Source organism: Rhineura floridana, chromosome 1 (genome assembly GCF_030035675.1).
Source record: "Rhineura floridana isolate rRhiFlo1 chromosome 1, rRhiFlo1.hap2, whole genome shotgun sequence".
Taxonomy (NCBI): domain Eukaryota; kingdom Metazoa; phylum Chordata; class Lepidosauria; order Squamata; family Rhineuridae; genus Rhineura; species Rhineura floridana.
This window is the reverse complement of record NC_084480.1, coordinates 221315344-221331307: the sequence shown is the minus strand read 5'-3', so window position 1 is coordinate 221331307 and position 15964 is coordinate 221315344. Positions and strand designations below refer to the sequence as shown.

Sequence of the window (15964 nt, the reverse complement as noted above, 5' to 3'; positions counted from 1 at the left end):
GCTTTTGAAAATAGCTGCGGAAAATGGTTACATAAAAATCCGATCCGCAGTTATACAAGGGAGAGGGCCTTCTCAGTGGTGGCCCCCAAATTATGGAATGATGTAAGTGATGAGGTGCGCCTGGCGCCAACACTGTTATCTTCTCGGCGCCAGGTCAAGACTTCTCCCAGGCATTTTAGCATGTGTTCTATATTGTTTTAAATTTTTAAATTGTGTTTTAAATTGTTTTTTAAAAGATGTATTTTAAATTGTATTTGTTTTTAGTTATTGTAAACCGCCCAGAGAGCTTCGGCTATGGGGCGGTATACAAGTTTAATAAATAAATATAGAGAATAAATTTGTAACCAAATCCAAATTGGACAGAATTCTGGAACATCCCTACCACTCCCCCAGAGAGCCTCCATCTTGCCAGGATTCATACTCAGTTTGTTAGCCCTCATCAATCCTACCACTGGATCTAGACACCAATCCAAGACCTTCTCTGCCATTCCTGATTCATGTTACAGACAGAGTTGGGTATCATCAGAGTACTGACAACACCTTGCTCCAAATCTCAATGACCACTTCCAACAACTTCATGTACACTTGTGGTAGCCTATGGCTCTGAACAATATTCATTTCATTTCAACTTCATGTAGATGTTACATTGGAGACAGTATAGTGCCCTGTGGCATCCCATAGCTCAAAAACCAGGGGCCCAAGAAGCAGTTGTTGAATACTACTTTATGGAACCATCCCTGGAGACAAGACCAGAACAGTGCCACCAATACCCATCTCCCATACACGGTCCAGGAGGATACTATGGTTGATGGTATCAAAAGCTGATGAGAGATCTAGAGCAACAGGGTTGCACTCCCCTGCCCCACTCCTGATAAATGTCAGAAGAGACCATATGGGTGACCAAGGCCAATTCAGTCCTGAATATGGATCCAATCCCAGGTTGGAATGGGTCTAGATGATCATTTTGTTCCAGGAATGCCTGCAGCTGCACTGCCATGACTCTCTTAAGTACTTTGCCTATGAAGGAGCATTTTTCATTGGGCAGTAGTTTAATACCATCAGGTTCAGCGTGGGTTTAGAATAATAGCATATTATGTGATGTTTGTGAGTAAAAACAACTCAAGCTTGTCCTAATAACTTGCATCAGTTGTACAATCTATTTACTTGTTGGAGGTGATTAATGCTTAGGGAAGTTAATAGCAAAAGGCTAATGGTGAATTGCAGCTATATTTGGAAGTGTATGAGCAATCAAAGAAAAATCATCATCGTTATTATTCATTGGTGCTTAAGTGCTATGAAGGTGAGTTTGTTTATTGCCTTTAAAATGGGGGCACCATTAATCTTCCAGTAAGGAACTGATAATCACTCAAACAAGTCTTTGCCCCCAGATATTAAAAAATAAAATAGCAGTGATTAGTTTTAATTTGGATATTGGAGAGAAAAACTGTTTTGTAAAACAGAACTTTGTTTGGTTCTCATGGAGTTGGAGCTTTTCCAATAAACACAGGGTGATTGCTCTCAGCCTTTTCACCAAGAGCTGGGACTCATGCATGCACCAGGTTAACTCTTTGGCTTGGACATGAAGCTCATTGTTTCTGTGTGCAGTTTTAACACTCTTCAGTAGAATTTTGACCTGTGGAAATAGCTGCTGCAAAGATATAGGAGAATCTGAGGTACTGATCTACGCGTCAGAACACCATCTCCTTTTTTGGGGGGGGGAGTAGCACTCTTCTAAAAATAAAGCATTATCGGCAGACTGAACCCAGAAAATGTAAGGCTTGCAATAAACAAAGCAGAGCATCCCAGGAAAGAGGTTGTTGCGTATTCAACATGCCACAGCTCAAAAATTGATCTACTTTGGCTTTCTAATTAGTTTTAATTCTACAGGAATGTAATTGTGTGTGAAATTAAAAAAACAAACACGTGCTGGCACTGATTTTGCTGGTTTGCTAAATCACTTTTAATTTTCTGCCTTCCCCACAGGGTGAATGTTCCCAGAAGTGCCATGACATCTTTGTGCTGGAGACTGTCTGTGTAGCTTGGTTTTCCTTTGAGTTCATCTTGCGCTCCATCCAGGCAGAGAGCAAGTGCGCCTTCTTGAAGACTCCACTCAACATTATAGACATCGTGGCCATCTTGCCTTTCTACATCTCTTTGATTGTAGATATGGCATCTACCAAAAACACCAACAAACCTGGGGGTGGTGGGGGAGGAGTTGGAAATAAATACCTAGAGAGAGTGGGTCTGGTTCTCCGCACTTTGCGAGCCCTTCGTATTCTGTATGTCATGCGGTTAGCCCGGCATTCACTGGGGCTGCAGACTCTGGGACTTACTGTACGCCGTTGCACACGGGAATTTGGACTCCTCCTCCTTTTCCTTTGTGTTGCTATGGCACTTTATTCCCCCCTGGTTTACTTGGCAGAGAGTGAACTGGGAGCCAAACAGGAGTTCACTAGTGTTCCCAGCAGTTACTGGTGGGCTGTAATATCCATGACAACTGTTGGGTATGGTGACATGGTACCTCGTAGCATTCCTGGACAGATAGTAGCTCTGAGCAGTATCTTGAGTGGCATTTTGCTTATGGCGTTCCCTGTCACATCCATATTCCACACTTTTTCCCGCTCCTACATAGAGCTTAAAGAACAACAGCAGCGAGTTGCTAGCAGACAGCTTCATCAGGTAGAAGAAAGCAGCAAAACTCCAGATAACAGTTCTCAGGAAGGAGACTCCACATGTTCACAAGGGATTGAGCAGGGAACTAAGAGTTGCTGACTGGAGCCAAACTAAAGTATTGCAGCCATATGATGGGAAAAGTGGATGAGTGGATATTTTATATATCTGAACTGCCCATATTAGGGTATTAAGCCACACACAGTGATGGAGAAAGACTGCCTTTTAAGCAATGACTTAAGTGACCAATCAAGTCTCTTAAAATAATGCTGAGGACAATTCAGTTGCATCATCCTTAGAAAACAAGAGACTGTTCAGCACTAAAAATGCTGCTATTTGATCTTAAAAGCAGTTGAAGACAGGTTTCCACTGTGCACATGGGGGGAAATAACTGCTAAAACAGTTGTATGTTTTTAACTAAGTGCCCAAAATTCAGGGTAAAGTACATCTGCCATTGACTATACATAAGAGTGGAAACAAGAGAGATTGCACAAGAATCCTTTTTCCTAAAACCTGTACCAGTGATGGAGTCATGTTGTAAACAGTCATGGAGTATTGCACAGAAAGGGTAAAAGGTACATTTGGAAGTATGGGGATAAAAGTCCATTTCTGACAAATGTATCCCTAGTTTATCTTTCTGTTTAGTTTTTTTCTTCAATAAAAAGAAAATCAATAATCACAATTTTGGCTTCCTGCTGACAGGTCTGACGTGTGCTTTAGCTCTTTATGCACTATTAAATAAACATGCAGATTTATCACAGTAAGTTTTTGCATCCTAGCTCAGATGGCAGACATATACAATCTGTTCCCTTTTGCTCAGATTTGAATGTACATTGTTTTAAAATATTACTTTAATATTATTTCTTTCAACATGTTTGGTATCTTACTGCATCCCATTGGATTTAGCACTATGATTTTCAAGTCTGAAGAGAACATCTCTAAGGAAGGCCAGTGGCTGGCTGGCGGAAATGTTGTACCCTCCTATCCTCCAAGAAGACCTAAAGGCAGGATGAGGCTTTTACTTTTCCCCAGTTAGATACAGACTGTAACCATAGGTGGGGAGGCAGAAAAGCTTCTGCTGCCTTTCACAGCAAGAGGAAACACAGCCAGTATAATGTTGAGTGGGGTGGGGAGGTACTGGACATTGGGCCAGATGAGGTTTGCAGTGCTTTTGAATCTGTGGGCAATTAGGCTTGCCAAAAACTCCCATTTGTTTAACAAGAACTTTTTTCCAAAGTCTAATTGCCCCAATGGAGTGGGGGGACAGCTGGGGGGAGGAATGGGGGGACAGAGAATGAGTGTGTAGGTGTGAATAGCTAGATAGGATGAGGAATGTATGAGAGAAATAGGATGGTCTGGCTCTGCCCCCACTCACTACAGCCTGCTCAGCCCTCAAGCGGAAATAAAGGTTCCCTATCCCTGATGCAGAGGGAATAGTCAAAAAATGAAGCAGTGGCAATGTGCACACACTCCCTTACAGGACAAAGGGCGGCATATGAAAGAGTTGAACTTATTCTAAAGATACATAGAGAAGCAACTCTTGGTTCCTCTACCCTCAGTGATAGGCAACATCTTATGAGGTAGAACAAATCTCTTACGATGTAGAAAAAAATCTCTGAAAGAAATCTTTCTCCAGTGGCAGCAAGAGAATCACACATACATACAATAGAAAATCAGGATGCCTTGGAACATGCAAGCCATTTTGTTCATGGTTGACCTCTAGAAATGGCTGTCTAGAACAAAGGGGGCAGTAGAAGCAGCAGTAGCAGCAGCAAGAAAAAAGGAGTTGGCACTGTGCTATTTTCCCCACTGCATTCAGGCAGCAGTCTGGCACTGCAATTAGAGTAAACCCGTCACCCCCACACAAGTGCTTCAGATCTGAGCAAAACAATTAAGAGCACCACCAGCCTCATAAAAAGGGGTTCTATTGGAAGAAATGGGTAGTTAAGGCTGAGGTCCAGCTTCTCTTCAAATGAGTTAATTTCTGGTCAGCAAGGTTGTGAGGAAATGACATTCCACAGCATATTCAGGCCATTGGTAGTCTATTAAGTTCAGGTTTTTTGACTGACCAAAGCTACATTTTAAAAATGCTTCTGTCCTTAATAAATAATAATTATTTTAAACATAGCTTTTAACTGATACTTCCTGTTTCTCATAACTACTTGTTCCAAAATATTTGAAAATAAAAAATTAAATAAAGTTCTCTTGAAGCACCCCATCTAATCTTGTTTTCCTTACTAAGCCCTCTATATATTGCGCATAAATGAAACTCCTTTACTTGGCTGAGCTATAGCTGCTTTCATTTAATGTGTAGGACAACTCTAACATATCCCAAGCACTAGGTGAAAGACCATCTTTCACATTGAAAATTCTCATTGATGTATGCTTTTAAGAACCAGCAATAAGCTGTCTGAGCCAGAATGCTAACGAAGGAAGAAAGACCCATGTAAGTATCCCATCCTACATGCAAACTTCATCTTGATGATGTGAGAAACAGCATCACGGAGACGTAGCATCCACATGTTTGCAACTATCTGTGAAGGAGGCAACCATTTTCTTTCCAAATAAGTCCTGGGAACAACCTAGTCCTCTATATTTTCTTTAAAGCCTACTTCACTTTGCCCAGAGCTATGTGTTAATGCTAAACAAACCATATAGATTGGCTTTGTAAAATGGGGTGGGGATTGAGGATAGCAAGAGCCTGCACAAAACATGAGAGGGTGCAGAAAGAATAAAAATCAGTGCTGGTGTTGGAACCAGGTATGTGAAGCAGAATAACAGTAACCAATGGGTGATGCAGACTTCACCCTGTAACAGAAAATCCCACATCTTAAGTGAAATACACCTGTATGCAGCCTAACTTGTTCCATGTGATTGGGCTCAGCTGAATACCATGGTAGGTATAGTAATAAAATATAGGAGAATCTCATTCATGCTGATTTCATCTCCATATTGAACAGAAAGAATGCTGACAGATAATGCTTTCTGTGGCTGTAAATAAGAGTATGAGTCATCAGCAATCTACACAAAATCTAGCAGGATAAGCACAAGGAAACAATGTCATTTCACTTGGTGCCAAACCTAATGCTAATGGTTATCAGGTATTGCCATCTCTGCCCTCCATTTTCGGCACTCTGATGGCTTCTCTGGTCACTGGGGAAGGCCTATTTGAAGCTGCCAAAGAAAGTAGGTGGCATTTTCGTTGACACCTCTTTTCCTCAGCACCATCCCCTCATGCATACAGCAATTAGGCACCAATGGGAGCTTCCCCCACCCCCAGTTTGATCGCCACACAATTTTTGTTAGGATGGCAGCTAGGGAGGGGTGTGTGTGCACCCTGCCATTCCAGCTCTCCTCACGCCGGTACATGCCCTCTATAAGATTACTACTCACAGAATGCAGTCCTCAACATTAAAAAGGTTTCCCACCCAAGTCCTACAGTTTCTTGTGTCTTTTCTCCTATACAGTATACATCCAGTCCCTTCCCAAATTCAGTTAGGATACAATAAAGGCTGGAGCATTATGTTTTCCTTGCTTTCAGACTTTGAGAGAGTACCCTCCTACTTTCTTTTGTTCAAGTAATGTTGGGCATCTTGTTTTCAAGCTTCCACAAAGTTCTTGCTGTTGCAGGAATGTAATAAAATATTTAAATTTTATAGCCTAATAGCAGCTACCATAACCTACTACACCAAAGGGAGCCTTTGATAATGGCAAGCAGCACAAACAGCACTGTCTTGTTGCCATTCCATAGCGTTCTAGATAAAAGAAGTGTCGTTTTTTTGTTTTATATCCAAAACCAGTTGGCTGGATTTATTTATTTTATTTATTAAATTTCTATACCGCCCCATAGCCGAAGCTCTCTGGGCGGTTCACAACAGAATAAAACATCAATATACAATTAAAACCACATATAGAATTCAAACACACAAAAATACTAACATTAACATACTAATATACTAGATACTAAAAAGAATGAAGTGTAAAATACAAAGATGTTATGATGTTGAATGATTAGATGATTAAAAGATTAAAATGATTAAAATGCCTGGGAGAAGAGGAATGTTTTAACCTGGTGCTGAAAAGATATTAACGTTGGCGCCAGGCGTACTTCAAGGGGAAGATCGTTCCAAAGTTCGGGGGCCACCACTGAGAAGGCCCTTTTTCTTGTTGCTACCCTCCGAGCTTCTCTCTGGGTAGGCGCCCGGAGGAGGGCCTTCGATGTTGACCGAAGTGTACGGGTAGGCTCATATCGGGAGAGGCGTTCCATCAGGTATTGTGGTCCCATGCCGTGTAAGGCTTTATAGGTTAAAACCAGCACCTTGAATTGGGCCCGGAAACATATAGGCAGCCAGTGCAAGCGGGCCAGAATCGGTGTTATATGTTCGGACCGCCTGGTCCAAGTTAACAAAATAAAAGAGGCTGAAGATAAAATGATTTCAGACTACAGTTGGATCATGATTTCTTGTATATCAGTATGTGATATTAAATATGTATTTTCATTTTAGAGACATCTGTTTTCAATTGTTTGATCTTTCAAGCTCTTTAAAATGGCTTGGTGATAACATCACAACTTACTATGTGCTATTGTACTATTGTACAATCAAGAGCATTTCACCCAGTTTTGTGTTCTGCTACACTGTGAGGCAGAGGCTCATGGCACCTGATAGAAGGATGTAGTCAGTGCCTATACAAGAGCAGCAGTTCATCCTCTCACAATAAAACCCAGTCCAATGCATCTTTCTGCTTGTGGAACAAATATGGTTTTGGCAAGGAAGCGGTGTGCATTGTGGGCTAATAAAGAAGGACAACTGTTTTCACACATTCAAAGAATATAGAGTGTATGTGCATAGGAGAAGCAGGATCACAATGGCAAACCCAACCCCAGACCATGAATGTTCACTAGAGCAAAGGTGATGTTCTTTTTACAGAAATGCAAGGCACATGGAATGATTGAATATAATGAAGAATGGGATCACAATGATAAGCTTTGCCCTTGGCCTACATGCATTCACTAGAATCTGTCTGTACATGCATCCATTGCCTCCAGTAAATTACATTGTACAGTACCCCTAATCATGCAGACATGCCTGTGTACAAAATGTGCACATAAGGTTGTATTAAATATAGTGCTAAGTCACTTGTTCCATCAGTGCAAGGATTTCTCCTTGTGCAATGGAATGTTCTCCCCCTCTCCTCCCCCCCCAAATCTGATTTGGGGTTTCCCGCAGCTCTCCAGAGTAGATTTGAGGACAGCAATACACTTGTTTGTTGAACATCAAGGAAAAAGAAAGAGTAGGCCATGTTGCTTTACAAGCAGATTCTGTGCTGATCCATTCGGTTCCTCAGACTAAGAACTTTTTGGAGAGCGTGCCATAGAATATATGTTTGGCTCAGACTTCAGACCCTTGCATCAAGTGAATTTGCCGGGGGCTGTAAAGGGATTCTAGTCCTGGGCTTCAAAGAAAGATTAAACCAGGCTTAGAACTACGAGAGATATGCCCCATGCAGTTTACTGCTCCCCTCTTTTTATATGGAGCTGTATTTTTACACATTTGTTCTATCCGAGAGGCTGTTGGAGATTTTGTAAGAAATAAAACATCTGCTGGCATTTCCTGCAGAACTGACTGGATGAAATAATTTGACAAGAATTTTTGTTCTGTGGTCTCAGTCCCAAGAAAGTCAATCATACAGAAGATCCATTGATTTCAACAGGCCTTACTTTATCTGGATCACAAGGGCTATGTATTGTTGAATACAATTATAAAACATTTATTTGTATGAATGTGTAACCCTGTTTACTCTATACCACTGTTCTTCAACCTTGGGTCCCCAGATGTTGTTGGACTACAACTCCCATCATCCTTGGCCATTGGCTAAGCTGGCTGGGGTTGATGGGAGTTGTAATTTGACAACATTTGGGGACCCAAGGTTGAAGAACAGTGCTCTATGCAACTATTTACAAAACTATTTGCTGCAGTTCACATGAGAGAACTTAAGAAATTAAACATAAGAAAAATGGTGCTGCATCAGTTCCATCTAGTCCACTAGCCCAGGATGTGAGTCAGTGCCTAGTGTGAGCTTGTGTTAACATACTGGATTTTCTGTCCTGGAGCACAACCTTGTTCAGCGATGTTTCATTAGATAACAAGGCACTTACCTTCATCAGCAAAATGAACACTGAAAAGTGCTCTAGAAGTGATATCATACTTCTTATGTTCTAGGAAGATCAATGAGATGCTACTATTTAGGATATGACAGTTTTGTTGTACCTCTATAGTACTGGTGCAAAGTCAATCCTGGCAGCAATAAAATGCAACCATCATATTCTTATTTTAGGAATTAGTCGATGAAATCACGTCCATCAATTTGTAGGATGGTGAGACAAACCGATTTCTACTGTTATACTAACTGAACCCCCGTCAAAAGGCACTTCTTCCCCATCTTACATTTGAAAGGAGCAACAACAAATAGTGATTGTGTGCATAACTGATTGGTTTATTTTTTTAAAAAAAAAACCCAATACAACTGATAAATCAATGTGAGTGTCACTGAGATACTCCATACATTTAGCAGAAAGATGCATTTAAAATTTACTTAATGGCTAAACTCTGATGTGATCACTGTTACACAGATTCCTTTACATGTAGAAAGATCTGTAGTTTTTTAAAGGAAGTGATTCACTGACCACTGAGGTGCCCTTTAGATATTTCCCCAGCCCAGGTATGTGGGAGCTGTACTTTAAGCAGTTAACCTGTAGCTTGGAGAATACTCCAACCGTGTGACGAGGGCCACAGGGTTCTTGCCTACAGAACTAGCATTGGGTCATTTAAACATTCACCCAGTAATAAGGAAGCTGTTCAAAGACTAGTAGTTCCTGCACACCTGGGAGAATGTCTGTAAGACAACTGAGACGGCTGTGATCCCACAGGAATCTGCTGATGCTGGTAAGTGGCATGCCTTAAAACAGCCTTTCTCTAAATACCTTGCAATGTGGAATTCAGGTGAGTCCACAGCTGCTTTTTAAATGCAACAGATAAAAGTAGTGCTTTTAGACACAACTCTATTGACTGTTTTTCTGGCATTTGCAGCTTTGGCATGAAGGAAATATTTTTATTTTGAGGGTATTACAGCAGATAGTTAACAATTTAACAGATCCAAGACCATATCTGTGCACAGCATCCTAGAAGTAGAAAATGGGAAATATTACCAATTTTACCTTCAATAGTACATATTATACAAAAAGGCATTGGGGATATGCACAGGCTACGCTAACACACACTAGCTTAGTCCTGAGCCCCTTTTCAAAGAACAATGGAGAGAGAGAGAGAGAGAGAGAGAGAGAGAGACTGCCTCATATAAAAATAAAGCATAGCATTCCAAGTTATTGTATGAAATCTTGTTGTACACGTAGAAATACAATCCTCTTTACAGCAGCATATGAAGGAAACAGAACTATGGTGGAAATTCATAATTTAAAAGACAAATGCCCAGAAGTTCTAACACAGCCAGAACATCTGTGAAAGGGAGAGCAATTAAACATTCATATTCTGCCATGCCACATAATATCAGCTTGGTAAGGTCACTTCAGGCATAAGGGAATAGCATGGGAGCCAATCAGTAGCATGAAGTCAGTAAGCGTTTCACACCAAGGTCTCAATAAAGCAGCTTTCCTGAGGTTTTGTTTGTATGCCAGCCAGCCAGGGAGAGATCCACTACAGCCACTGCAGAATGGAAGCAGCCTTCCCCCCTCCTTTCCTTTTTTTTTTTTTAAAGGACAGGCTGATTTCCTGTGCATTCAGCTGCCACATTGGCACAATTTGCTTCTCAGGCATGGAGGGTCTAACTTGCAGAAAAGGAAGTCCAGCCAGTTTGAGGTTTTTCTGAACTTGACAGATGAAGGATTTAGAAAGCAAATGTACAAGTGCAGAAGGCAAATAATTCTTTTTCTTTAAAAAACTGATAGCGATGGTGAAAGTTTGCTGTCCCTTCAGCACAGAGTAGATATGGTGCAGGCAAATACTTCAAACAAGGAAGATGGCCAGTTGAAAACAGCTTTTGTAGATCAGACTTGCAGGTGTACAAAGTTCACTTATTCTTTGGAACACTTTTAGGTAATGAAAGCAACAATTTAACAGGTGTCTATTGCTGACTTAAAATGCTATTCCCTAGCAGGATTCATCTAGCAGCAAAGAATATATGTTTCTGAACAACCATAGATTGTTAAGAGAATAGAACAGTTCCTGAAGCACTGCATGACCGCATATTTACCTCACAGGGTCAAAGCAAGCTCTTCTTGGCAAATGGCCAAAAGCAAGAGGCTTGAAAAATTGAACAGATCAAGCTGTACAGTTCTTACGTTTTAGCCCAAGTCCTCAGTAAAGGACATAGGCAAGTCTGAAACTGATGAACATGCTTTATGTACAGATCTTCCCTTTTCTTCATCTACACTGCATGTAGATAACACGTATCCTCACCTGCATCTCACTCTCTCATCATCTCAATTACTTGCCATGAAGCTTGCTGAAATGAACCAACCTGCAAGATGAAATACTGTTAGATTTTTCTCCTTCCTCAGTATTTGGCTAATGCAAATATTTTTCCCAGAATTCAAAATGGCCCCATTTAGCATTAAATAATACTCAGGAAAATATCAAGTTTCAAGTTTCTTTATAGAAAAGAGCCCTGCTCTTGCTATTCATCACTATTGCTTTTCTTTTTCAAAATGGCTCTTTCCTAGCCTAATCTACCTTTTCTTTCTTGGAGTAGAACCCCCTGCCCCCAGGTGTTTTTTTTTTTAAGCTTAAGTGCAGTTATACTGAGAGTGCTCCCACTGTCAGGGCAGCTTAAGACTTTACATCACAAGGCATTTCACTGTGCCCAGACTGGGATGACACAGCTATGCAATGCTACTGGCTTCTCCACCAAACAACTACACGGGCACAAAGGTGCAGATTAAGGCCTACGCTACACACTGGTGTTCTTTCTGGCTTTATCACTTCCAAATGGCTACTGTTATAAATCCTTCATTGGTTCTTTTGGCAATGCCTCTACAGGATTGCTCAACCTGCTAGGCATTTCTCCTCAGACTTCCAATGACTGCAGTCATTTCAGAAACAAGCCTGCTACTGCATTATATTAGATTCCTTCCTCCCCTTCTTTTTTTACACCACCAATTTACCTTATGATTTGTAATCTTTTCATTTGGCCATAGAATCACCCACTCCACAATTACTCTTTGTGTGGATCTTTTCATTGGTCACACTGGTCCAGCAGTGTGCATTTAAATCTTTACTTAACACATTTACACTGAGTAAAATATATTTTTCTTTACATAATTCATCACCCCTCTTCCTAGCTGCAGCCTCTCCCACCATTTGAAGAAACAATTTTACATTTCTGCTAATGAATGCATTGCCTTCATCAGCCATATCTGAAATATAACAGATACTCCAAAAGTACTACCCATAAACATTTTATATAAATAGGTGAAAGCTTCAAACAAAATACTCTGATTCTTGTGACTGACCTTTTTTTAAATAGCACTGAAAAAGATTAACACCCAGCCCTTATGTAGATGCACATACACACACTCACACAAGCACATATATACAAAGAGTGATAAGTGAATAAGACTTATATAGATATTTTGAAGAAACCCTCGCATGCACCCCCAAAAGGAAAATCCATTCCAATGGGTCTGCAATACAAGGAAAGCAAATCATTAAAAACAGTTCTAGGTACGATACCCTTATCAGTTTTCATCTGATTCTTCTATTTGCACCCCATCAGAAACACAGTATTTACAAGTGGATTTTGACTTATAGCTGAGACATTGACTTATACTGTAGCTGCCTCCACCTTGTGCTTTAGAGTGCCTTTGTACTGGCTGGGTGTGTCGTGTGTGAAGCTGGCTTCTGTGGGTAGCAGCTGTAGAAGTAAACCTGCAACAGGATGGCCATATCCACAAAGACCTGTAGAAGTCCACAGACAGAGAACTGTAAGGGAGCCTGGTTTATAAGGAAGTACATGGTCTTGAAGCTGTCACCACTGGTCCACATCAGCACCATCTTGACACTTAAAAGGGAAAGAGAAGAAAAGCATTTTTAAGAGGAGGAAAAATTGAACACTGAAGAAAGAAAAACAGCCATAATAGAAGAGTACAGTATTGTGACTATCCAATTAAGTATCAATGCCAATAAGGAAGAAAAAACAAAACAAAGCACAATTATCAATCTTTATGATCTCTTGATATAATGCACACAAATTCTTCACCAATGTGGAGATAGCTTTTTCTCTCTCTTTTTTCTCGGAGTAGCCAATCATCATGAAGCTATCTAGTTCATACTAAAAATCAAATTCCACAATTACATACACTTTCTCTCTCACACACATACATACTTTTTATTAATTTTTCAAATGCATACTTACATAAACATGTTCCTATGGTAGAAACCATGATACCTCACTTCTGAAACCAGTTACAACTAACGAGCCTGTTATCCATGCAAGTGGCCCCACTGCTCAAACCTTGATTAAACCAGGAAGTCTCTAATTAACCATAGTTTCTTGTTTTGCCCAAACTAGGAACCTATATGGTTATCAGCTTCTGAACCTTTTCTAACTCTACAATTTCCTTTTTGAGGTGAGGCAACCAGAACTGGACACAGCATTCAAAATGCGGCTTCAGAACAGATGTATACAATGGCATTATGATATCAGCAGTTTTATTTTCAGTACCTTTCCTAATGATCCCTAGCATGGAATTTGCCTTTTTCACCTCTGCCACACACTCGATTGACATCTTCATCGAGCTATCCACCACGACCCCAAGGTCTTGCTCCTGGTCAGTCACTGCCAGTTCAGGCCCCATGAGCATATATGCGAAATTAAGATGTTTTACTCCAATATGCATAACTTTACAGTTGTTTACAGTGAATTTCATTTGCCATTTTATTACCCATTCCCTCAATTTGGAGAGGTCCCTTTGGACCTCTTCACAGTCCCTTTTTGTTTTAACAACACTGAACAATTTAGTTTCATCAGCAAACTTGGCCACCTCACTGATCACCCTTAACTTTAGATCGTTATTTAAAAAGTTAAAAAGCACAGGTCCCAATACCGATCCTTGAGGGACTCCACTTTCTACAGCCCTCTATTGGGAGAACTGTCCATTTATTCCTACTCTCTGCTTCCTGCTACTTAACCAATTCCTGATCCACAAGAGGACCTCTCATCTTATTCCATGACTAATATGCTTACTCAGGAGTCTTTGGTGAGGTACCTTGTCAAAAGCTTTTTGAAACTTTAAGTACAACCATGCTTGTAAGTCCTAAACACAATATTATTGTGGCTTTCCTTTCTATTCAAGTATGAGAATAAACTGAAGGGAGTCTGAGATAGCTTTTATAATTTTAAAAATAAACTTTCTTTAACGAACTCTCAGTAGTGAGTCAAAAACACTGCCAGTTTTTAAGTGCCTGTAACGGTCTTAATGCATTATAAATGGACAGTCTTTTTAATGGAATGATAGGAAGTACGCAGTAAAAGCTTTGGAGTTCATTCTTATAATAACCTAAAATATATTATGCAACGTGTATGAAATATAACTGAAAGCGATGAGCACTTCAGATCTTATTCACAATTAATCAGATTCAGCCATGTATGTGACAAAATAGGGACACAGCCCTGCATTTGCCTAACCAGTGAGAGACAAACGGGAGGCAAAGACAGAAGTTAAATGAAACCAGTTTATACTGTTGTCAGCAACATCCTGCAAAAAGAATGTGACTGCAAGATCCATGTTGTGGATATGATTATTTATTTCTGGTTCAAAACAAGTTATAAATAAAATTCAAATATGAGATATGCAACACCATCCTCAGCATGGTAACTAAGAAATAAGCTCCACTGCATTCAATGGGACTTAATACATATTAAGAGTTCTCAGGATCACAGCCTAAACAATAGTCAGCTGAAGGCTGAAGACAGCAAAACTATTAATCACAGTTGTGCATTAACTTTGTACAAACCTAGTGACTGAGGCCACAAACTAAGCTTATGTAAGACATAAATGTATGCTTTCAAATAACAATCCTGAAAGAAGGGTCTTTGTGCTACAAGAGAGGGGCAATCTACTCATATGCTATTTAAGATGCTTTGAGATGTCAGATTTCCTAGATATAGTGCCTGAAAACCCACAAGCAAAACAGAAAGGTCTTCATAGAAGAGGTAACTGATCATGGGTTTGGAGCTCCTGTCATTGCTGGTGGCTGCTCACATGCAAGCGCAGTCCATTCTGATCCTGCTAGGACAAGCAGTAAACAGCCAACATTCTCACAAACCACATAGGGAGCACATGGGGAAGCCTCTGAAAGCCCTGCATGTATATCCAGATCTCTTGCATGAATTGTTGCCAACGATAGCAATCAAAAGTGTAACAAGGGGCTGAGAAACGCACAGATTTCTGCCCAGTGGAAGGCTGCCACTGTACTTGCACAAAGCCTTTCTCCAACATTTTGAGTAACCGATAAGCTTCAACACTAAATGCTGTGTATGCTTTGAAGTTTTCATGAAAGTATACCAAAGCTATTGGACTGGGAGAACAGTGTTGATGGTAACACTTAATGGAGTACATCATCCACTTTTTAGCACAGTGTTTGGGTACATATTCACCATGTATCTTCCGTTCCAAGCAATGGGATGTTGCATGAAGGCAATACAAAACTTACAAATGGATACTTGGACATTTAAAAATATTTTTTAACTCCAAACGATAATAAACCAAGACAACTTGTAGCACCTCCCTATCTTATAATAAACATTGACACATACTTTAAATGTCATTTTAAAAAGTATTGTACACTACACCTCATAGCCCTGAACTTTTGCACATAAATACAATTTTTCAAAAAGAACAAACGTTATTAGACATTTTGGTAAATGCCTAAATTTCTCCAATATGCTGAGGTCATTCTTACTCATTTATCATACCACTGTATTTCAAGTCCATTTAAAAAGGAAGAAAATACAAAGCAACACCCTTATGACAGCCCCCATTTAATAAAAGTGCATTTTGGCCAGAGGGCCAGGTAAAAAAGGAGGGTTGCCTCCTCCTAAGCTCAGGAGTTGATCTGGTACAATTAGCGACACTAGAAATTTCTGCTTCATGTGTGCCCCCATTTATGATATTATTGTCTCTTCACTGCACAAACTCAGCTTCCCTTCAGAATAATGGAAGGTTTTTGCATATATCTGAGGAAACCAGGCTAGCTATTCAGTCCTTTCAGAATTTCAT

At 40.2% G+C, this 15964-nt stretch overlaps 2 protein-coding genes across 13 annotated transcripts in view; one reads left to right on the top strand and one right to left on the bottom strand.

Moving 5' to 3' along the window:
* Positions 1-3352, top strand: part of KCNG2 (potassium voltage-gated channel modifier subfamily G member 2) — a 117454-nt gene extending 114102 nt beyond the window's left edge. For all 4 annotated transcript variants that reach the window (XM_061593987.1, XM_061594001.1, XM_061593993.1 and 1 more), the window contains exon 3: positions 1984-3352. In XM_061593987.1, coding sequence (XP_061449971.1) covers positions 1984-2772 — 789 coding nt within the window. In that variant the 3' untranslated portion in view covers positions 2773-3352. The remainder of the gene's footprint in view (positions 1-1983) is intronic.
* Positions 3353-9133: 5781 nt separating this feature from the next.
* Positions 9134-15964, bottom strand: part of SLC66A2 (solute carrier family 66 member 2) — a 104553-nt gene continuing 97722 nt past the window's right edge. For 7 of the 9 annotated variants that reach the window (XM_061593879.1, XM_061593889.1, XM_061593870.1 and 4 more), the window contains one exon: positions 9135-12744. In XM_061593879.1, the coding sequence (XP_061449863.1) occupies positions 12537-12744 (208 nt within the window). In that variant the 3' untranslated portion in view covers positions 9135-12536. Of the gene's footprint in view, positions 12745-15964 lie in introns of all 9 variants that reach the window. The other 2 variants (XM_061593852.1, XM_061593925.1) reach the window with 2 other exon arrangements.